The following is a 25485-nucleotide window of genomic DNA, read 5'->3' on the forward strand; positions in this document are numbered from 1 at the left end:
GCATTACCCCAGTGTCTATACGATCCATCACAACATACTGCCGGCCCCCTGGAGCCACAGTCCCCATACCTCAAGAACAGAGATGACAGGACTACCAATGAAAAACAGTGTTGCTGTGTGGCCTCACAAGGAAATTTCATTCTGATAGTTCGAGGAATTCATGAACTGTCCTTGTGGATATGTGGTTGGTTTGATGAAAAGAGATTGGTAAGCAAGAGCGCAGTCGCCTGCCAGATGATTTGATGTGCACTGAATTGGTGCATTGATCTTCTAAAACACTCGAAGACCTTTGTGGTGTTCGTAATCTATTAGATTCAAAGCTGCGGTTGTCTTTTTTGTGTCAGGACATGTGTACGACAGTGTTTGAATGTGTTACTGAAGGCTGGCCTGCTTGAGCTGCTCCATAAAATTCGTCTTTATCCAATCTTTACCAAACAATAAAACACATACACGGAGATTTCTGTATTTGTTTGTTATATAGAACGCTTACACTGTCATTTATTTATTTGTGTTTACAATGCATCCGGAAAGTATTCATGTCGCTTCAATTTTTTATTTTACAGCCTTATTTCAAAATGGATTCAATTCATTTATTTCCTCAAAATTTTACACACAATACTCCATAATGACAATGTGAAAAACGATTTTTGGAAATTGTTGCAAATTTATTAAAAATAAAAAACCTGAAAAATCACATGTACATACTGTAAGTTTTCACACCCTTTGTTTAGTACTTTGTTGATGCACCTTTGGCAGCAATTACAGCCTCAAGTCTTTTTGAATATGATGCCACAAGCTTGCCACACCTCTCTTTGGGAATTTTTGCCCATTCCTCTTTGCAGTACCTCTCAAGCTCTAACGGGTTGGATGGGAATCGACGGTGTACAGCCATTTTCAGATCTCTCCAGAGTTGTTAAATAGGATTTGGGTCTGGGCTTTGGCTGGGCCACTCAAGGACATTCACTGAGTTGTTGTTAAGCCACTCTGTTGATATTTTGGTGGTGTGCTTTGCGTCATTGTCCTGCTGGAAGATGAACCGTCACCCCAGTCTGAGGTCAAGAGCACTCTGAAGCAGGTTTTCATTCAAGATGTCTCTGTACATTGCTGCATTCATATTTGCCTCTATCCTGACTAGTCTTCCAGTTTCTGCGACTGAAAAACATCCCCACAGCATGATGCTGCCACCATCATGCTTCACTGTAGGGATGGTATTACCCTTGTGATGAGCGGCGCCTGGTTTTCTCCAAATGTAACGCCTGGCATTCACTCCATAGACTTAAATTTTAGTCTTATCAGACCAGAGAATTTTGTTTGGTCTAAAAGTCCTTCAGATGCCTTTTAGGGAGTGGCTTCCGTCTGGCCACTCTACCATACATTCCTGATTAGTGGATTGCTGCACAGATGGTTGTCCTTCTGTAAGGTTCTCCTCTCTCTACAGAAGTACGCTGGAGCTCAGACAGAGTGACCATCAGGTTATTGATCACCTCCCTGACTACGGCCCTTCTCCCCCTATCACTCAGCTTAGATGGCCGGCCAGCTTTAGGAAGAGTCCTGGTGGCTCCTTGTCATGTTCAAGGATGATCCTTTTCAGTAACTAATGATCCTTGTCATTAGTTAAAATTGCTTATTTGTTTGACTTCAAAACATTTGGGATAATGCAATTAACAAAATCTTAACTACTGTTGTATTGTTTTTGAATATTTTACTTTAGAAATTGTGTGCCTTTTAATTATATCCAAAATCAAGTCAAGTTGAGCTTTATTGTCATTTCTCTACATGTGTGGACATACAGAGGAACGAAATGTCATGTCTCGCAGGACAATGATGCAACATAAATAAATTATAAATACAAACACAACACTGGACATAAGAGCTGTTTTAAAAAAAGTATGCATGACTAACATATACTATAAGATACTTAACTATAAAGGCTATGCACGTACTTTTACATGAGACTGAACAATGGTGTGCACTGCAGGATATTGTGCAAAAGAGGTATTTAAGGTTTAATGGTGTGCTAAAGAGTTATTTAAGATTTAAGCAAGTAGTGCAACATAATTTCGGTACATTTAAAGTAAACTACGTAGTCCTTATTGAGTTCTTGTAAGATGGAGTTTAGATAAAGTGTCAGGTGCATAAGAGAGTGTTTCTACAGGTGGTTTGTCAAGCCCATACACTGTAGGTGTTTCCCTGCAATACTTACAAAACAGTACCAAAATGTGAGATTCTTATCTTACTAGTTCATTTACTTGTTTGTAACAAAAGTTATCGTATTAAAACCAAATAGTATAATCAAGCCCTTGTAATTTAAATTGCCTTTTGCTATAAAATAATACTATCCTAAGTCTACAAAAAGTATTATATTCTGTTATTCTCTCAGGAATTCTTGTGCAAAAATGTGGCCTTGAAAAAGTAGAGCAGCATGACGTTTCTACAGTGAAGACACCGTTGGATTGAGCTTATGAAAGAAGCTCCATTGTGAGCCCCATGACCACCCGCACAGATGTGCTCAGATACATCCACCTCCACACAGCAAACGGCTTGTTCAGTCAGTGCATAAGCAGCCAATCAATGCATATGTTCCCGCATTGAAATGTACCAAAAGCCACAGGCTTAATGATTTATGCACATAAATCACATTGCTGCACAGTTATAATAGATCCGTGAGAAAAGATTATGTGACCTCTGACCGCAGCTCAGAATAGCGCTGTTAAAAAATTATTGTAGTCATTAACATTAATCAATAGCGAAAGACAAAATCACTACAGGGCCTACCTGAAGAATGTAAAGCATCGTCTTATCTACATACAATAAAAAAAAATAAATATATATATATATATATATATATATATATATATATATATATATATATATATATATATATTTCGATCCAAGCGGGAACCTCCCGCTCTCCCTCATGAAGCTAATATGAAAGTAACTGAAAATGCAATTCATTGAAATTCCGCTAGTCCTGGCTCCATAATAGAGCAAATTTCTATTGACCCCACTGTTAAAATGGCCAACCTTACAGCAGAATAAAAAGGTGTTTACAGCCTGGTACAAAGAAAGATTTTGGTTCATATAGCTTATCATAACCTTCATGACAACTGTGAGAGAGTAAATTTTTTTAAACTCTCTATCTCTCTATCCGTTTCATTTATATCAAGTTATATTAAGTCCGCATAATTAAGGGTGTGGCCACTTGAGTGACAGCTGAGTCTCGCTGGTCGCCATCACTTTACCTCAGCGGATTCCGGCTGATTAGCCGCTGAACTCGGCATATACATAATGTTTTTGTTTTGTTTTATATAGCTTTACACAGTCGATTGCCTTTTGGGATTATTTCCTACAATTATCAGATAATATAGCATGCTGTGTGCACTTAATTATGCTCACAAATCATTCAAGTGGCCTCCATTTACCCAGGTGAGTGAAATTAAATACTTACATACCATATCTATAATTGTATTTGTTTTATTTAAGATCATTTATAATTTTTAGACCTGTAATGCACTCCAGAGTCTGACAGATTGATTAGCTGTAGGCTATAGAACAGCCATCTGAAATGTTGTCATACAGTTTAATGCCTGGATTTCATAAATAGCCTTGAATTTACTAACAATACAGACTATATTTGAAATATTTGGGAAGTCCATCTCTTTTACAGTCTATGGTTAAAAAATATAAACTTTTCTAAATCCTAACTTGCATCAGTCAAACTGATTACAAATAGTTAAACATTTTATAACAAAAAAAAATGGTTGAAACCTAAACAACTTAATTAAATAAGTTAAACCATACCTGCCAACACTCCCGATTTTTCTGGTAGTCTCTCGTATTTGAGACCCATCTCCCGCCACCCTCCCGTTTTGTTATTTCTCCTGGAAAACTTATGCAATTTCACCCTGCCCCCGGTCCTCAGCTTTTTGGTACAGTCTATAACACCCCCGGATCACCGACTTTGGTATAGTATCCGATCGCAGCGGCTTGTAGGTGTCTACTTTAGGTGTCGGGGGTGAGGTGTCTGAATAGTACAATTACTTAGCTGTGTTATTTAGACACCTCACCCCCGACACCTACAGTAGACATCCCCACCACTACCCCCGGTCAGATTTTTTTAGAGACAAATGTTGGCAGTTATGAGTTATACTAACATAATGGCATTCATTTTCATGACTTTTGATCACATAATTTTTATACTATATTTGTTTGCCTTATTTTGGTGGTAATTTGTGAATTGTGAAATTTATTAGAATGCTGCATGACTTGGTTCATTAGAATTTTATAAATCCAAAACATTCAAAGCCACATTTTTACATTTTACTACACTAAACTAAAGATTATTGCATTCATTAATTTGTTTAATGTAAGTGGTTGTAAACAGTTTATATGGGCTGAATTTAAAATGCAAATATATATATATAATTTTTTTTTTTTTTTTTTCTGTTTTTCAGCATTACCCAAATTTTGTTAAGGCAAGTGAAAATGTGGCCTGACTGAACCATTAACCCATGCTTGAGGTTTTAAATCTAGCAAATGAAGAAATGATGACATGCTATATTCTCCCTGGGGTATCAAAAATGGTATCAGATACCAGTATCATTAAAAGTATTGTATTAAAGTTCGAAACTCCATTATCATTATCATAAAGACACAAGTTCAGAAGTCATGTGGATGATCCACTCCAATTATTTCCATGCCTGCAGGGTTCATCAAAACACACGCACCTGTTTTCAGCGGGACACCATCAGTCCTTCCATTTTCCTGTTTAGTAACAGTGGGTGGCAAGCGGCCTGTTTTTCTGCGCCCACCTCCTCCCGTTATCCACCTCTTCCCAGCATCCCTGTGAGGCCCGGCTGATGAAGTCATGTGGAATGAGTGAGTGAGTCACTGTCTGCGTGTGCTTGTGGCCACACAATGCCATTCACTCTGGAGGGGGTCATATCATTGTGTACTTTAAAAAACGTTTCCTTTTCATTTACAACAAAGATCTTTTCTTTCCTGGTTTTTTATCCTCCTTGAGACTGTGTTACATCATAATGTGTTTTTCGTTTTTTTGTGTGTTTTTCAGTTTTATTTGTGTGTGTTAGAGAGATATAAATACTTGTAGAAAGGATGTTTACATCATTAAAAATGTGACCTGGCTGTATGTGTCTTTTTTTACAGGTGAATATCAAACAGAACCCACTTAATATCCTAATATTCTCCCTCTTCAACTTTTCATCTTCTAGTTCAGTTGTTATCATTTAATAGTAATCATTTATTGGCCAACATTTAGCAAAAAGTCATAAATGTCTGACCACATGCAGCTATCAATAACTTTTTTTCTTTGCCTTCTGGGGTCCGTTCTTCGTACCTCGCTTAAATGATCTAAGATGATTTGGCAGATCCTGGATCTTTTAATCTTGATAACTGATCTCTCGCTAATTTGGTTCTCCAAACAAGTTCGCGAATCAGATTAGAATGTCTGGATGAACTGATCTGAGATCGCTGCGTGTGTTGTGAAGGACAGATCTATCGATCCTCGAAATCATGATCAGCAATGCAACGATTGGCTGACGGCACAGCAGCGTAATGACATCATCTGATTAATATTCAATTATCCATGTGAGCAAAATTACATCAAATTAGCAGTAAACGGCTTGTTAAATATGACACGCAGTAACTTCACATTTGTTGTGAGCTGCAGGCTTTACACTTTCATTTGTCAAGACAAGAGTATTCATCATGTATTTCAATGCAAATCAATGTATTTAGTTCTTCATTTAGAAAAGATTTTCTTTATTATAGTAGCCGTTTTTTAATCGGTGTAAAGAATAACTGGTTGTTTCCAAAAGCATTTTCATATTGGTAAAGGCGTCTGCAACTTTTGTGAAGCATCACTGGCATATTAACTGTCAAAACATGTTTATGACTGCATAAATGTATTATTGCTTTTAAAAAAAGTCACATATTGTGCATTTCTATTATACACAATTTGTACTAAAGCGATCTAAAAAGTTCATATCAATACGTTTTCTCTTTGCACCACCAGGTGGCAGTCTTTGTACTTTCATTTCGAGGGTGCAGATTGCATAAGTTTTATTAATATGTATAACTTTATTTATTTTATTAATGACTATAACTTTTATATATATAGTTAAAAAATATTTACTATTTTCCCAAGTGTATATAACTTTTACTGTAAGAAAATATCAGAACTCGGTACATACTTTCTGTATTATCTTTGCTTGAACTGAGCCGATCTAATCCTGTTTATATGATATGAACCTGCTCCCGATCAGGTTTGACCTAGCAGATCTGTTGCTATGACAACAACTCTCGGATCAGCTTTGAAGAACGAAACGATCCTGGATCGTGTCAAATCGTCAATATCCAAATCCAGCTAACTGAGTAATCCACGTACGAAGAACAGACCCCTTGATGGATCTTTCTAAAATATTAGATTTTTCATTCATTCATTCATTTTCTTTTCGAATTAGTCCCTTTATGAATCTGGGGTCACCACAGCGGAATAAACTGTCAACTTATTCATCATATGTTTTACATAGTGGATGCCCTTCCAGCTGCAACCCATCACTGGGAAACATCCATACACACTCATTTACACACATACACTACGGACAATTTAGCTCACCCAATGCACCTGCACCGCATGTCTTTGGACTGGGGGAAACCTGAGCACCCGGAGGAAATCCACGCAAACACAGCAAGAGCATGCAAATATTGGCCGATTGTGCTACCCACTACGCCACTGTGCTGCCTTGATTATTTATGTGTATCATATGTATTTATTTTTATGTATTAACCCTGTGGGCCCCATTAGGGTTCTTTGGACCCTGAGTTAAATGAGTTAATTGAGTTTTGTTTAGTTTTTTTGTATGACTTTACACTTTAATATTTTATTTACTTTAAATTAAAATTTTACAAAGTAGAGAATTTATTGGAAAATGTCTTTATTGTCATCGTTTTATTCTGTATATTGCATCTTTGCTGAAAAGAAGTTATAAACAAACAACCCCAGATATTTAATATGAATTTAATGAAAATTCTTGTCATTTTTCAGTACAATTTACATGACAGATACGTTCAACCCAGGCTCAGTATGAAATCATAGCCCTACATACATTTCTGGAGATCGCGTCCCAGGAGGTACATTTTTTTTTGCAGTTTTTGTTTTGTTTTCACAAATTCACTATGCTTGCCATATTCGCCATGTATGCTTTTTTGAGACCTCGAGTGCCATTCACACCTGCTGTTTTCACGTGAATCCACCAGAGGGCGCTGTCGACCTACTGACTGACCAACTGACTGATCCTTCCACCCACCTCCTTCCCTAAACCCAACCGACAGTGTTTTAAAAAGCAATCCAGAATCCATGATTTTACCATGTTTTTACATTTTACAAAATTCTCACACTTTTATTTACTTGTTTAATTTATCTTTTGGCTTTTGTTTTTGTCTTACCTGCTTTCTGGAACTGTTCTTTGCTGGACTCGAACCCCATTGTCATGGTCAACTCCTCTCTGCATCTCAAGTCCGCCAAGGAATGCTGCAAGCCCCTGTACAAACTGGTAACAGCGGGAAAGCCATCAATATGAAGTTGGTAAGCACCAAAAGGAACGGCGTCATACCTCTCTGTAGCATTTTTTTTAAAGACAAAATGCAGCCATATGTACTTCTGGCTACATAATTTGTATTCTACAGAAATTTATATAGCAGGGGCTTAGCCAGGGGGGTTCAGGTGTTTGGAAAGACTGACACAGTCCAGAATTTGGCCTTTACATGTGCTTGTTTGTCCCATCTTTGACTACCCAGCCATCATAAACTGTGAAAATTACAGATGGCAGACAAATAACATTTTTAATTATGTGGCCAAACTCTTTTTTATTTTATTATTATTATTTTTTGCCTATAGGTTACACTTTTTAGTTTCAAACAAGATTCCTAATTGTTTTTCAACGATGGATGATAATAAATTTGTATTTAATATATTTTTTTAAATTCATATTTCTTTATTATTTTTTATTTTAAATGCTAATCTCATAACATTATTTACAAAACTAATAATTTACAGTTTAAATGAAATTTTGTAAATAAATACTTCGTAATAAATTAATTTGGTTAGCATTTTGACAAAATTGTTGGAAACATTTTTAGTAAATCAAAAAGTGTGGTTATGATCACCATCTGACAAGATAATTCAGCAAAGATCAGTGCTTAAAATGTCCACCCCTTTCAATAGGTGACTACGGGCCTGTATAGGGCTATGTTTTCAGCATGAACCTATGTTGCAACTGTTGCTTTATTTGTTATAAGCTAACACTTAAATATTTTTTTTTCTTCAGTGGAGCATTAAAGATTTTGAACAAAATGAATACCTCTGACTTCTGCACAAAGGCTGTGCAAGAAACTGAACGTTATTTACAGTAGTATTACCTTTAATCCACAGTTACAGCAAAGTCTGGAGCATGAGCTTCTTGTTATCATCTAGCTCTACTTGCTGTATGATCTGAGGTTGACTATAAGACAAGCATCCAAGGAAAGGCTCTTCATGTATTTGAGCTGAGTCCTTGCGTAATGGACCGTACCGGGGGTCTGTAGGCCATGGAGTGTTGTAGGGTCTCCCATGGGTCTGATGATTGGCTGCTGTTGTTTCTGCTGTCAATATAGCAGAGCGGGAGGCTTTGACATTGACGGGTGCGTAGTCAGCCCAATCAGGGGTAATTGCAGTTTTTGTGCATCCGTGGGCGACCCATATGTAGTCTCTGAGTGAGCCACTACACACAGGAAGCAAAGTGTTCACTAAATCATTCTGTTACTTCCGAGAGACAAATCATGCAAAGAAATAGACAGTTAATTGCCAGTGTATGAAAAGGAATTGTAGTTATTGTTCTTGGTAATTATTGCTCTGATTAAACCATGATTATTAGCATTTTTGTATGTAATGTTGCAGCGACCAGAAATATTTCTGTTTTGTATTAATTTAACACACTTCAGAAATGTTTAAATGGATTTTTTTTTTTTTGTCGAGAAACGCTGTTATTCCAGCTGGAAGAGCCTGCGTTTGGATATTCATTCAGTCTGTCTACAGTTTTTGTTTTATAGAGGTTTAGTTAGACATAATTCCACAAAGCTAAAGTCACATAATTTATCCGTTACTTAACATTTTTAAATATGCAATCTAATGTAATCTACCTTCCCAGTCTAATGTATATTGTACCTTTTGGTAATGATTACAATCATTCATTTTCTTTTTCGGCTTAGTCCCTTAACTAATCTGGGTTTGCCACAGCGGAATGAACCACCAACTTACCCAGCATATGTTTTACACAGCGGATACCCTTCAGCTGCAACCCATCAACTGTAAAACGCCCATACACACTCATTCACACAAACACTATGGACAATTTAGCTTACCCAATTCACCCATACCGCATGTCTTTGGACTTGTGGGGGAAACCGGAGCACCAGAACATGCAAATGTATGAAGAATGCAAACATGCATTCTCTATACAGAAACGCCAACTGACCCAGCCGGGGCTCAAACCAGCAACCTTCTTGCTGTGAGGCGATTGTGTTACACACTGCGCCACCGTGCTGCTGGTAATGATTACAATATACAATAATTACTTCGTGAAACTGAGATATATACATCATCCTAAATCTGAATAAATAAGCTTTCCATTGGGGCATGGTTTGTTAGAACAGTATTTACATTAATTCATTCAAATTCCTTCAGCTTAGTCGCTTATTTTTCAATAGTGTGTGTAAATAACAGTATCATCTGCATAAAATGTGTTTTTTGGTTTGAATGTTCTTTCCCAAGTCATGGGGTCACCATGACTATTTAATACATTCTAAGGGCTCTATTTTGACGATTCAGGCGCAAAGTCCAAAGGGCAAGGGCACAAAAGCATTAAGCGTGTGTCCAAATCCACTTTTACTATTTTAACGCTGGAAAAATCCACTTTGCAGCGTGGCCAAACTGGGTTGAGCTTGTTCTCTTGATGAATTATAGGTGTGTTTTGACTGTAAACCAATCAGAGTCTCATCTCCCATTCCCTTTAAGGGTCAGTAGTGTCGCGCCACAGCCATTTGCTATTTACATGGCGGACTTTGTAAGTGTAAAACCGAGCCCTTCACCAGTGAGAAAACAGTTAAACAGACCATCTGCAGTGCCGAGAATGAGAGAATGAGCCTCCTCATTCTTTAATTTCACTTTCACTCTCGTAGATAAGGAAACGATGTTATACGACAGACACCGATTGGCCTTTACGTAATTAATTTTGTTTGTTATGCGCAAAGATTTGTTTCAAAACTACTTCTAAATTCAGTTCTAATTTCCAGCAAACGAATAAATGGTAACACTTTACAATAGGGTTTATTAGTTTATGCATTTACTAACATGAACTAATCATGAAAAACACTTGTACAGCATTTATTAATCATAATTGAACATTTACTAATGCATTATAAACATCCAAGTCCATGCTTGTTAACATTAGTTAATGCACCATGAGTTAACATGAACTAACAATGAACAACTGTATTTTCATTAAATAACATTAACTAGCATGAACAAATACAGTAGTAAATGTATTGTTCATGTTTGTAAATGCATGAAATAACATTAACTAATAAACCTTATTGTAAAGTGTGACCGAATAAATAAACAACAATAACGTAGTGTGTTCGAAAAACTTTTTGTCGCGTTCAGGAAAACACACTAGAAAGATGGATTCAATTGCAAGTAAAATTTTAATGGAATAAGTCAGGAATGTTCCACGAGCAACAATGCAACCATCCAGTGTCGGGAGGAAGGGCAGTAGCTGGATCAGGGTAACCGAGAGTCCAAGAGTTAACCAGATAAACAAGGTTTCTGACAAGACACAGAGAAGCCATAAACAAAAGTAACAAACTGACAATGAAGCACGTAATGACGCTTCTTAAATAGAAGAAGCTAAGTGCCAACAGCTGGGCTGAAGACAGACCAGATGATCCTAGTTAGTATGTCACGTGATCACAACACACAGCAGCAGTACATGAAACAATACAAAACAATCCCACGTGACAACATGACAGAAAGAGCGCATGCATCATCAACCGTGACAGTTCTATCCTAATACACATGCTGTGCCTTATATGGTCTAAAACCTAAGGTAGACAAATCTAAGCTTGTTTTAAATAAAACAAATATAAATATGAATAAAATAAATAATACTAATGATAATAATAACATTATACAAAAGCAAATTGTCATGAATAATTTTTGCAACATTTTATTCCTTTAATTCTTTTTTATTTGTAAAGATATTTGCCTATTGCTGTACATCCTGTGTGCATTAAGCAATGTTTAAGGGAAGTGCACAACTAACGCACTCTGCGCTGGACTTTAGACCTCATCTTAGCTGGGATATTGTGCAGTCTATTTTAGTTCCTCTAAATAGCAAAGCGCCTCAACACACCTCCTTTTTTGCTATTTAAACAGGGTGCTGCAAAACGTTAAAATCACCCTTATGTCCAGCTGAAAATAGCATTGCGCCAGGTATATAATAGGGCCTTATGTGTTTATGAAAACACTGATCTACCAAATAATTTCTAAACCATTTCAATGTCCCTGGTGCAAAACCTGCACTGTTCAGCAGTAATTCATGATTCACTAAATTAAATGCCTTGGATAAATCCACAAATATTGCTGCACAGTGTTTTTTTATTCATGTCTTCAATAATGTCATTTAACACTACTTTAGTAGCAGTAATGGTACTTTAACCAGTTCTAAAGCATGAATTTAAAATGTTACTGTCATATAAAATGAGAATCCTGGAAAATCAGGAATTAGCCATTAAAATCAACTTTGATGCATTACTATTTGTACAAGTATGATACATTGAGAATGAGACAGAATTAAGATTTTTAAGAGACTTTTGCATTGTTTATTTTTGTGTGTGTGTGGTGTGGCTCATCAATCTGTCTTCGTCAGATGTACTCAAGAGTGAGTTGAGATCTGCGGAGCTCCTGTTTAGTGAGGACTCTCTTTGAAGAACAAGGGACTCTGAGCATTTAAATGACTGTTGTGATGGCAGAGGAATATCAAAAACTATGGAAGAGAGAAGGAAGTGAAGAACTGAGGGGGTGTGAGCCTGTTCAGGAACACGCAGTGCTTTGAAAAATCTCTCATCTGTCAATGGTGAAGAGCGCAAAGTTGATGTGCTCTGAATTGCTTAATGCAATAAAGCTAGACTAGAAAGCCTCTCAGCCTCCATTGATTTCAGAGACTGGTAAGGCCATGTCACTTTCAGAGAATGCCATCTGTAATTTTAATTTGATGAAGATTGTTGGAATTGGAGATGTTATTAAATTTATTAGTTTAATTTTCCCCCACCATCACCTCTGATTCATCTCTGTCTCTTGTAAAGTTGAAAAGACCTGCGGATGTTGTGTTTGGGTTGTCAGTTTGCTGTTTTTTTCATAAAAGGTATTTAAAATTGTGATTGAAGTACAGTGACAGATCTTTTGGATCTGGTTGTTGGTTCTATACAAATATCTAACCAATAAGAATAGCTTGCGACTTAAATTTGTAACGTCATTGGACTCTTCGACTTCACTGTAAACGTATAGGTTCACCCACATTCATTTTAAAAACAAGTGGCATACACTGAAAAAAATATTTGCATTGCAAAGATTCATGTTTTTATTTTATTTTTTCCCTCCTTTATTTATGCTTTTGAGTCACGTCATGGGACCTTGACCTTTCTTTCAACAACTTTTAACTTTGGAAAGTTGCAAAAAAGGTACTTTTATTAACATTTTGAATAGTTTAAAGTGATATACTGTATAGTGTCACAGTCACCAGCGATCCAACCTGTGCAGATCGCTAAAGGACTAAAAAAATCCACTATTACACGAACTACATATCCAGTCATGCACTGCTCACATGCACCTGTTCCTCATTCAGTTGATTTCATACACGTACGACTGGGAGCTGCTCATGAACTGATTAGATAGACTTTAAATACAGCGCACACACACCTCTTTGCTGATTGTTGTTAAACTGTACTCTGAACATTATGACGCATTTTCTTTGTTTTGTCTTGCCGTATTTGATCCTCGCTTTGTTTTATAGTTTATTCCTGTCTGCTGCCTGCTTTTTGACCATCTGCCTGTTTATGACCGCAACTCTGGATTACCTGTATGTACCTGTTTGACCCTGTTGACTGTTGCTTGCCTGAGCATTCTCCCAATAAACCTGCATTTGGATCCACACTCCTTTCTCAGTGTCCCTTCACATTACATATAGTCCAGGTTGTTGTATATTACAATTCAAAAACTTTGTAATAAACTGCCGGATATTTTTCTGTAATTTTACAGACTTACAGTGCATTTGTAAAGTATTCCTAGAGCTTCACTTCTTCCCCATTTTTTATGTTACAGCCTTATTCCAAAATAGATTAAATGCATTTATTTCCTAAAAATTCTACCCACAATACGCCATATTGTCAATGTTGAAAAAAGTTTTTTTGAAATTGCTGCAAATTTATTAAAGATAAAAAAGTTGAAAAATCACACAAACATAAGAATTCACAGAATTCATAAGAATGCTTAACACTTTGTTGATGCACCTTTGGCAGCAATTACAGCCTCAAGTCTTGTTGAATATGATGCCACAAGCTTGGCACACCTGTCTTTGGGAATTTTTCCCCTTCCCTCTTTGCAGTATCTCTTAAGCTTTATCAGGTTGGATAGGAAGCAATGGTGTAGAGCCCTTTTCAGATCTCTCCAGAGATGTTCAATAGGATTTAGGTCTAGGCTTTGGCTGGGCCACTCAGAGACATTCATCGAATTCATGTGAAGCCACTCCATTGATATTTTGGTCATTGTCCTGCTGGAAGAGGAACCATCGCCCCAGTCTGAGGTCTGAGGTCAAGAGCACTCTGAAGCAGGTTTTAATTCAGGATGTCTCTGTACATTGCTGTACATTCATCTTTCCCTCTATCCTGACTAGTCTTTCAGTTCCTGCTGCAGAAAAACATACCCACAGCATGATGCTGCCACCACCATGCTTCACTGTTGGTATGGTATTAGCCTGGTGATGAGCGGTGCCTGGTTTCTCCAAATGTAACGCCTGGTATTCGCTTCAAAGAGTTCAATTTTAATCTTATCAGACCAGAGAATTTTGTTTCTTATGGTCTGAGATTCCTTCAGATGCCTTTTGGTAAATTACAGGCGGGGAGTTATTTCCGTCTGGCCACTCTACCATGCAGGCCTGATTAGTGGATTGCTGCACAGGTGGTTGTCCTTCTGTAAGGTTCTCCTCTCTCTACAGCAGAACGCAGGAGCTCAGACAGAGTGACCATTGGGTTATTGGTCACCTCTCTGACTAAGACCCTTCTTGCCCGATCACTCAGCTTAGATGTCCGGTCAGCTCTAGGAAGAGTCCTGGTGGTTCCAAACATCTTCAACTTACGGATAATGGAGGCCACTGTGCTCATTGGAACTTCCAAAGCAGCAGAATTTTTTTTTTTACCTTCCCCAGCCTTGTGTCTTGAGACAATCCTGTCTCTGAGGTCTACAGACAATTCCTTTGTCTTTATGCTTGGTTTGTGCTTTGACATGCACTGTCAACCCTGGCACTTTATATAGACAGCTGTATGCCTTTTCAAATCATGTTCAAACAACTGAATTTGCCACATGTGAACTCCAATTAAGCTGCTGAAACATCTCAAGAATGATCAGTAGAAACAGAATGTACCTGAGCTCAATTTAGAGCTTCATGGTAAAGTCTGTGAATACTGATGTACATGTGATGTTTCAGGTTTTTTCATTTATTAATTTTTATTTTTTTAAGTTTTTCACATTGTCATTATGGAGTATTGTGTGTAGAATGTTGAGGAAATAAATAAATTAAACCCATTTTGGAATAAGACTGTAAAAAAATAAATAAAAAAAGTGGAAAAAGTGAAGTGCTATGAATACTCTCCGAATGCACTGTAATTACTATTTATTATTCATATGATTTAAAACTACTAAAGTGTCAATAAATGTCACTTTGTTAATCTGCAGAGTTGATTTTTAACATTAAAAGTGGACAGAGCAGAAATCAATATCCCATAATGCAATTCACAACGGTAAATAAACACTATCATAAAATACGGAAACTATTAATTAACAGATATATTTTACAGTGTAGTTCGGCCATCTCTGCTCGTTTGCTGTGTAAGCGTAGATAAAAAAAAACTGGTTGCTTGAAAATAAAAGTATATTTTCTGTCCCAAAAAATGCTGCTGTTATGTAAATAAATGGCCCAAATTCTATAAAAGTTTCTTATTTAACTAAAAACCAACCAGCCTAAACCTGCATATACAGCACGCCATTGTAACTAAACATCTTTCTATATGTTATTTGTATATATTGAAGAGAACATTTGACAATGCTATTCTGCACCACATGGAGCCACGAGCTCTTTCAGTTTGTATCCCATGGTCAGCGCTCATGGCATTAGTGTGTGGGACACAGAAACTGGATAGGAAACACAATGCGGGTGATTTACCACTGTGAGAACCGAAGCAGAAGCTCAACACAGGCCGCGGATGCAGAAACCGCTTGATAAGCCTGTTCTTTTGTCACAGATAAACTCCAGGACACCTACATTAACCTCTGTTGTACCCTGAGAGCTGCCCAAGAAACACACTCATATCTGTGCTTCACACACCGACTGCATGACTGGACACAGAGATACTGCGTTCAGCATCTTTATCTGTGGAAAAGAGCGAACGTGTAGGCACAATGCAGCTTATACTGAACGTCTATTGGCAATTTCAGCTCCAATGACAAGTAAATAGTCTAACTAATCCCCATCATTTCAAAATATGAGGTCAGGTGAATTTTATTTGCTTCATTATTACTTTTTTTAGAAAAACTAATATGTCTATTCAGTGTCCATTGCATTGGTCTCAAGTGTAAAGTTTAGAAAAACCTTGAAAAAGATTAATACTGAACTGTTTATATAGCTACTGTTTCATAATAGAATGATTATGGAGGATCATGTGACATTGGGGTCTAACATAGATCCACAGCTGTCCTTTAAAGAGCACATTGCTAACACAGCTCGATCATGCATGTTTGCACTTTTCAACATCGGAAAGGTCAGACCCTTTCTTAACCAATCATGCTGCACAATTTGTAGTCCAAGCTCTTGTCATTTCTAGGCTGGACTACTGTAATGCTCTTCTGGTTGGATTCCCTCTATAAATGATCCAAAATGCTGCAGCTCATTTGGTCTTCAATGAGCCCAAGATTACACCATGTTACACTTCTTTTGATCTCTCTACATTGGCCACCTTACTTACTACTATGCATGCTTACAGAACAGCTACTGTTTCATCATCCTTTTATATCCACTTGTTTTTTAATGTTTACAACAGAAGCCTCTGTGAGTGTTTTCTCCGGTACCCTCACAGTGAGTCTTTAAGTCACTTTCCAAAACCTTTTTATTCAATGTTCCTAGTGGAATGATCTTCCCATTTCCACACAGACTGCTGATTCTTATAAGAAACATTCAAGCGATAATGGAAAAGCAAAGAAAATTGAGCACTCTCCTTACTCTCGGTGTTATTGTCTGAGCACTAACAGTTCCCTTGTATGATTTTATTGCGCTTCTTGTTTTCATTGCCTCTTTATGTTGAATTGCTGAATGCCTTATTTGTTTGGACAAAAGTGTCTGCTAAGTGTAAATGTAACCTGAACTCTCGCCAAGTAAGGATTTCAATCCAGGCTCATTCTGATAACTTAACCCTATATAAATTACACAGCAACAAATACGTCCCACAAGGTACCCTTTTTTTGCAGTTTTTGTTTTTTTGTTGTATACGCTTTTTCAAATCTCAAATTTCTCTCGTGAGTGCCCTTCGTGCCTGCTGTTCTCACGTAAATCCATCAGAGCCCACTGTCGACTGACTGACTGATCGACTGACCCACCCTCCTTCTTCTCTAAACTCAACCAATGGTGTTTTCAAAGCACCTATTGACCCGCCCACCCACTTCCCTAAACCCAACTGGAAGTTTTAAAGGGCACATAGGTTACCCCTTTTTCATATTTAATACACAGTAAGTCTTTTGTTTCCCCAGAATGTGTCTGTAAAGTTTCAACTCAAAACACCCATCAGAGTATTTATTATAGCTGTTTGAAGTGTCTGTATTATAGCTGGGAAAAGGTTGTTGTTGTTTTTGCCTTGGGCCTTTAAGCCTAGTCACCCCCCCCCCCCACCATTCCCATTCAGCAACATGCCTCAATCGCTGCCCTCGGCTGCCTCAGGAAGCAGATCTCACATAATGTTTGTGATATATACTACAGTAAGAACTTTACCGTCAGTATTTGATGCATTTTTTGTGGAGTTGCAACAATGAGTTCACGCACACACAGCACAGACACGCAGACACACACATAGCGCTGACACACACACACATACATAGCACAGACACACATAGCGCAGACAGACACACACATACATAGCACAGACACACATAGCGCAGACAGACACACATAGCACAGACAGACACACACACACACACACACACACACACAAAAACATAGCTTAGACGCACACACATACTGTACATAGCGCAGACACACACACAGAGAGAGACACTGATGTGCTGATGAAGTGAATCTGAAGTGAATCGCTGTACTTCATTACACACGTGTACGTGTTTTAAAACATGTTAAACTTGTAAAACTCACTCTTGATCACGTCTGATGATGATTGATGATCCTAGCAAACTGAACAGACCTTTTATTCCCGGTTGCTTTGCGCTCGTCCTGTCTTGTTGATATGATTATATGTGTTACTACGGAGACATGTTAATGCGCGCAGCTGTCAATCAATATTGGTGGGCAGGGGGACCGCACTCCTACGTCAAGTTGCGGTCGATCTGAAAACCGCTCCAATTGGTCCACCGTTTTTATGTTGTTAAATTAGAAAAAAAAAAAAGGACTGGGTGTGTTTATATCACCTTAATATGACAGTATATACACTATACTTACACACAAGTCTGACAGCTTTAAAAGTAGATTTTTCACCATAGGTGCCTTTTTAAAAGCAATCCAGAAAAGAAAAGCCCTCGCCTGATTTTTACTATATGTTTTCAGATTTTACCACATTCTCACCCTTTTATTTACTTGTTTATTTAATTTTTTGGCTTCTGTTTTTGTCCTACCCTCTTTCTGGAGCAGTTTGTTGCCGGGAATCAAACCTCTACATTGTGGTCAACTACTCTCTGCGTCCCCAGCTTGTAAGCTCAAAAAGGTAAGGCATCATACTGCCCCATAGCGTTCATTTTAAAGACAAAATGCAGCCATATAAACGTATAAGTAAATGTATACAGGGGTATGTTTTCAGAATTAGCCTATGTTGAAAAGTTGTTTACAGTAAAGAGTGTTAATTACAATTATTTTGGTAACTGGTTACAAATGCTAACAATGCTTTCCCAAGAAAAGCATTTCAAAATGTTTCTGTGTTTGGTTGATTGATTGATTCGTTCATTCATTTGACCAGAATTCTATAAGAAGTTCTATATGATTTAAATGCAAAAGATAATAGTTTTTATATTGATATTAATGCTTATAATAATAAAAATAATAATTCCAATTTTTTTTCAGTCTGTTTTTTAAGTTAGTGGGGAACAGTTGTTAAAATATCCATGGTTGGTAAAGTTCCAAGCTTTCAGGTGTGAAACCTAGTCTGAATAACTTAGATTAATTACACTTTAAATTAATGAATCTTTCAAAATTATGTTTGTTTTGTTATGTAGCCTATTATGTTAGGTGTGTAATCTGACATAATGACAATGACAAAAATCATACAAATAAAGTTTCTAAAACAGTAGGGATTTAGCCAATGGAAGTTTGTATAACTCTTATTTTTATCCAAGATTACTTTTTATTCTCTCTCTCAGATTTCTTTTTTCTCTCTCAGATTTTTACTTCTTTTTCTCTCTCAGATTTCACTCCCTGGAGCATCTGATATGTACCTCAGTCAGGACATGCACTAGGGCTTCCCCCACCATAATACACAAAAACATGCATTACTGTAACACTCGTCAATGGCAGGGAAGTGTTTTCTCTTGGCAGGAAAAGAGTTAAACGAAAACATTTATCAATTTTATGCACACCATAATACCAGCCATACACATAGAGCACAAATAATGTCCTTTAATTCGGTCATGTTCAGTAGCCGTCATCCTTGAATCAATCTCCGTTTTTCTGTCTGTTCCATTGCTTCATTTGTTAAATGTTTGCTCCCACTTTCTATTGCTGTCTGAAACGTGTCAAACGCACAAAACGCCAAATTAACCCATCTTTGCATTGACTCACATGTAAATCACTCACGCTTAATCTGCGTCTGGATTATTGCACTGGCTAGAAAACATCCCCCCCCCCAAACTCTCATGTAATGTTAGGATTGTGAGGGCTAAGGTGAGACTTCATATTTCGAGAGACACTCAAATACATCACATGTGCTGCGTATGCAACGGCTATAAGTCATGTATAAATATAATTTGATTATATGGTTTGGAATGTGATGTTTTGTGAGATTATTTAAACCATTTTTGTGATTATTTTGCGTTTAATTAAGAAATGTGCTGAATCCTGATAAACTAGAAGTTCTGACTTAAGTACTTGAGTTATTATTTAATTGACCTAAAAATGCGATATAATATCTCAGGGCTCTCTGTGTAGAATAATCGTATATTCCATACAATTAAAAATGCTAATTCTGCTTTGTTAAAATGTGATTGGAATCTGTTTTTTTTTTTGTTTTGTTTTGTTTTTTCTAGTTAACCGACTAGATTAACAGACATCGGGAAACAGTCTGAACAGAAAATGTTGCTTTCTTTACAAGAAAGTGCCAACAAACTGCTGCCAGAGCTGCCAAGTTAACTGGTGATTTTACAGTGCATTTCCTAGTTGTAATTTCATGGCACATTTAATAGCTTTACTCCCACCTGCTAAATTCAACATTATTCCAGCATTAGCATCACTTCATTTATCTCTCTTTATCCCTGGCTCTCTCTTTACAAATCTACTGGAGTCCGTGTCTGTTAGGGCCAGACAGTGTTTCTGATAGTTTCCCCTTCCATACAGTTCAAATGTTCATTTCAGTTTCCTTGCTGCTTCTGAAATTGCACATTTTCCTGTAGTACTGTTTTTCTGTGAAAACAGTATGTGAGCCAAGCAGTACATCCAAATCAATATATTCAAAACATAACTGACACTGGAAGAAGCTTAATAATACATGGTGGATTTGTTACTTTCAATTTTCAGTCAAACTACTCATATTCATACTATTTAAAATATTTGACTGGTAAAGTTCAAATTTAAATGTAGTGTCTACTCAGTTTGTGTACTCACCTGCTTCTTGTTTAGTTAGTTTTCTTGTGTGTATTTAAGCTGTCAGTTTAGCTCTGGTCATTGTTTAATATTTGTGTTAAAAAGTTGTTTTTCTCACTGTTTTGTGTTGGATTGCCTTTGTTTTTGTTAGGAAAATAAATGTTGTTTATCTGCTTTCTCATCTTTTTTTTGTCAACAAAAGTAAATGTTAAATAATATAATATAATACTGATGTGAAGTCCTGGATCAAACTAGATCTTTTGGACAGTTTGTTTTAATGAACCAGTTTAAAAAAGTTATTTTGGTAATCATCACAAACCTGAGTCCTAACATGGGAGGATTGTCATTATGTCATTACGTTGTAGCATAAAATAACTGGTGATCTGGTCAGTCAACGCAGGCTGTCATGTATTATACATGTATGTGTTCGGTTCATCACCTGCTAAATCACACATGCGCAGTTTCCAACCCAGGCTGACTCTGAAAACGTACCGCTATATAAATTACTGGAGAGTGTTAAATATGTCCCAGGAGCTACATTTTTTTTGCAGTTTTTCTTTTTCATGAATCCAATAGAGGCCACTGTGTACGCTTTTGAGATCTTAACAATTCTCTTGCAAGTGCCATTCATGAAAAAGAAAAGCCACTGCCTGTTTTCAGACTTTACGACATTCTCACCGTGTTATTTACTTGTTTATTTATATTGTTTAATTTTTTGGCTTCTGTTTTTGTCTTACCAGTTGTCTAGAACCGTTCTTTGCAAGACTTAACCCCTGTCATCGTGGTCAATGCCTTTCTGTGTCTCAAGTCTGCCAATGTACATGACAAGCTAACTGGACAAACTGTTAACAGCTGGAAAGCCGTCCATACGGAGGTAAGCGGTCTGCTGGTAAACGCAAAAAGGAACACGTCATAACCCGTAACGTTCGTTTTAAAGACAAAATGCAGCCATACGTACTTCTGGCTCTATAATTTGCGATCCCCATAAATGTGTATAAGGGTACGTTTTCAGAATGAGCCTATGTTGGTATTATCAGTTCACTGGTTCTCAAAACTGATTTCAGGGATTGTTCTAGTTCTAGCAGGTGTTTTCAAAAATAAGTAATTTGTGGATGTGCCTAGGAGAGGTAAACCATTTCAAATAATAAAGTTTGATTTGGTGAACTACTTACTTAGAACAGGGGTGTCCAAACTCGTTCCTTCAGGGCCGGTGTCCTGCTGAGTTTAGCTCCAACTTGCTTCAATACACCTACGAGGTTTCTATTATTAGCCCTTTCTATTAATTAATTATTTTCCCCCGTTTATTTTTTTCCCCAATTTCTGTTTAAAGGATAGACGATTTTTTTAAACACATTTCTAAACATAATAGTTTTAATAACTCATTTTTAATAACTGATTTATTTTATCTTTGCCATGATGACTGTAAAAAATATTTTAGGTATTTTTCAAGACACTTCTATACAGCTTAAAGTGACATTTAAAGGCTTAACTAGGCTACTTAGGTTAACTAGGCAGGTTAGGATAATTAGGCAAGTTATTGTATATCGATGGTTTGTTCTGTAGACTATCGAATAAAATATAGCTTAAAGGGGTGAATAATTTTGACCTTAAAATGGTGTTTAAAAAATTTAAAACTGCTTTTATTCTAGCCGAAATAAAACAAATAAGACTTTCACTATAAGAGAACAATATTATCGGACATACTGTGAAAATTTCCTTGCGTTGTTAAACATCATTCGGGAAATATTTAAAAAAGAAAATAAGATTGAAAGGGGGGCTAATAATTCTGACTTCAACTGTATCTAGTAACAGCTTGATTAGCCAAACACTCCAGGACACCGGCCCTCCAGGATTGAGTTTGGACACTCCTGAGTAAAAAGATCAGGTTAAAGAAGATCAGGCGTTCGCCATCACCATAGTATAATTTTAGTCAAGCACTAAACTAACCGCTAAGGATCAATTCTGTACTTGAGTGCTGTTTTCTCTCCACAGGAATATTTCTGTTCTTCTATCTCACAAATATTGAGCTTAGTTTTATTTGGGGACTTACTCTGCATAAGTTTTCAAGTACAGAATAAATTGTGAAAATGTGTTTTAGCAAGTATACACATCAACCAATCAGCTATGTCTTTTATCAAATACATATTTACTCAAATTACTCTTAAAGTGACAGCACCCTAATAAACCTGTCTATAATTGAAGCCTGCATAATTCGGAAGTTGCTGAGACTTTTATTTCAGCATGTTGATGTACTTCCAACTGAAACTGAATCAAGAGTAAGCCAATCATTACCTCATAGTAAATTAACAGTAAGATGGGAATGGTTACAATATTTTGAGAGAAGCCATCAAACTGATATCAACAGACAAGCAAATGGTCAAATGGCTTTTCTTTCAGTGAATTGGCTTGCACGGCTAAATTGTTTACCCAAAGAAAAACAGTGCACTAGCAAAATAATCACTGCAATTTTTAATTTCACACAGACTTTAATGTAAATCAAATATAAAAAAGCAAACAAATCACTCTCTCATATTCATACTGTCTTTAATATTTAGGGTGCTCAGTTTTCCAGTATCCTGTTCCTGAACTGTTAACTTTGCTACTTTGATAATATAATATAATATAATATAATATAATTAATATAATATAATATAATTAATATATTATATTATATTCTCACAATGTTTAGTTATGGAACGAAACTCTGCTGCGTACAGTACTTGAGTGACATGAACATTGCTGGAAATAAATTGAGATATGTGAACTGTGAAATAAAATAGACACTTACATGCATTTTTTTTTCCAGTTCCCATGCTGCTTCTGCACATTTATATCTACCTCACTGAATAAAACATTATTTCTGTTCTCACGGGATTCACTTTTCAGCAGGCCACTAGTCAGTCTGGTTTAGAGGTGAAATGGTTGTGGAGAAGAGTAGAGTATGTACAGTAATAACATGATGCAGGATGACCCTGCTTACTTTTTGAACTGATTATGGTAGTGTTGAATACTAACAGAGGATCAAATATCATAATTAATCTCCATGCAGCATTGGAAAACCCATCAAGGCTAAATAAAACTGCGGGTTTTGACATACTAAAGTACAGAGCACAGAAGTCCATGACAAATGTTTGCCGGTTCTGGTTGAAGTGAGTAAATGTGCTTGTTTAAAGTGGCTGAGCAGGTCTGTGTGACTGTTATTTGCTCTGACTGGTGTCTCATTACAGGGCTAATGCTGGAGCGCAGAGCCTCTCATCTGCAGCTCAGGAATTATGCCTGGTTGGTGGACACAAATTACACAACCGCACAAACACTCCTGAAAGAGAGATGATCCTGGGTTGAGTTCAGAAAGAGAGTTAAGAGAAACAGGCTACTTCTTATTCTGCAGGTCATAGGTCCAGACTAATTTTCCACAACACAGACATCTGCCAACAGTACGTTTCTTTTGCCACACAGTGTCAAAAACTAGAACTAGGTAGAGTTTTTAACAGTGAGTTTTATAGTTGTAATTTTTTATGGCACACTTAATAGTTATTAAAAATAGACTATTAAAGCCTCTAAATTCAACATTTTTCCAGCATTAGCATCACTTTATCATTCACATAAACACTGGCTGTCTTTTAACATGCTCTTTTCTTTTTATTTGAAAAAAGATACTAAACATTTCACAGTCAGTTGCAGTTAGATGAAATAACTGTTAAATGATTTAATCATATCATTTTAAAATTATAAATTATTTCAAGATTTTATTTTTTCGGCAGCTAGCTTTCTGCAACTCTCACATGGTCATCCACTGAAGCTAAGCAGAGCTGTGCCTGGACAGTACCTGGATGGGGTTCCCACATGGGAAAGCTAGGTCGCTGCTGGAAGTGGTGTTAGTGAAGCCAGCAGGGGAGCGCTCAACATGCTATCTGTGTGGGTCCTAACGCACCAGTATAGTGAAGGGGACTCTATGGTGCTCTGTGAGCACCGTCTTTCGGATGAGACGTTAAACCGAAAGTCCAGACTCTCTGTGGTCGTGAAAAATCAGAGGATGTCCCTCGAAAAAGAGTAGGGGTCTTAACCCTGGCATCCTGGCCAAATTTGCCCATTGGCATGTGTCCATCATGGGCTTCTAACAATCCCCATATCATAACTGGCTTCATCACTCTGTCTCCACTACACCAATCAGGTAGTGTGAGGTCTGGTGCAATATGGGACACTGGTGGTGGATAAGGAGATTCCGTACAATGAGTGCTTTGAGTGTCTAGAAAAATCACTATATAAATGTAAGGAATTGTTATTACTATTAAGATACATACACTGTAAAATGTAATAAGTTGACCTTACTTAGAAATTTTAAGGCAATCGGTTTCCTCAATTTTTCTAAGTAGTGCATTCATTTTAAGCAAGCATGACTTAAATACTGTTTGTATTTGCAACTTCTTAATAAGTACACTTCAGTACCGTTGATAATCAAAATAATTAGTTATGTGCTAACTTCTTATTAGTGTTCACATTACTAGGAAAATATTAGGAAACCGATTGCCTTAAAATGATCTAGGAAGCTCACTGAAAACCTTAATGTTGTTTTTACTTAAACAATTAAGTTGACTAAACATAACTTAAAACTTTGCATTTTAGTCCTATCACTTAAACATATGAGTTAATTTAACTTATGTACCATGAAAATGCCTACACTTAGTACTTAAGTAGATTATACTTAAATTGTTGAGTTCACCAAACTTAGTACTAAGTTTGGTGAACTGAACAATTTAAGTATAAAACCGGCAAGTTAAACTTAAATATGCAAGTTTTGGGAGACTCCATTACTCCATTAAATTGAGGCAATGAGTTTACTCAATTAATTTAGTTCAGTCAACTTATTAGGGTTTTCAGTGCTGAACAAAAACATTTAATTAGACAAAAACCAATACCTTACTTACTCACTCCCAGGCCCTTATATCTCGAAGTTGATATTTAGCTGCACCATGTAGGTGTTTCGTAACATCCCCAATCTGGAGGACCAGGACATACAATCATCCGCTGCAGTCAATTTAGCGCACCCTCTTTGGGCTGTGGCGGAAACTGGAGCACCCGAAGGAAACCCCCGCAA

The 25485-nt window shown here is 36.9% G+C and overlaps 1 protein-coding gene across 1 annotated transcript in view; it reads left to right on the plus strand.

Annotated features, from left to right (window-relative positions):
- LOC147832200 (uncharacterized) overlaps positions 1–25485 on the plus strand; it is a 241579-nt gene that overhangs the window by 159714 nt on the left and 56380 nt on the right. Inside the window, exon 6 of the mRNA XM_087298134.1 lies at positions 18234–18306. Within this exon, the coding sequence (XP_087154260.1) occupies positions 18234–18306 (73 nt within the window). The remainder of the gene's footprint in view (positions 1–18233; positions 18307–25485) is intronic.

The sequence above is a fragment of the Danio rerio genome, chromosome 20, assembly GCF_052040795.2.
Source record: "Danio rerio strain M-AB ecotype USA chromosome 20, GRCz13ab, whole genome shotgun sequence".
Taxonomy (NCBI): Eukaryota; Metazoa; Chordata; class Actinopteri; order Cypriniformes; family Danionidae; genus Danio; species Danio rerio.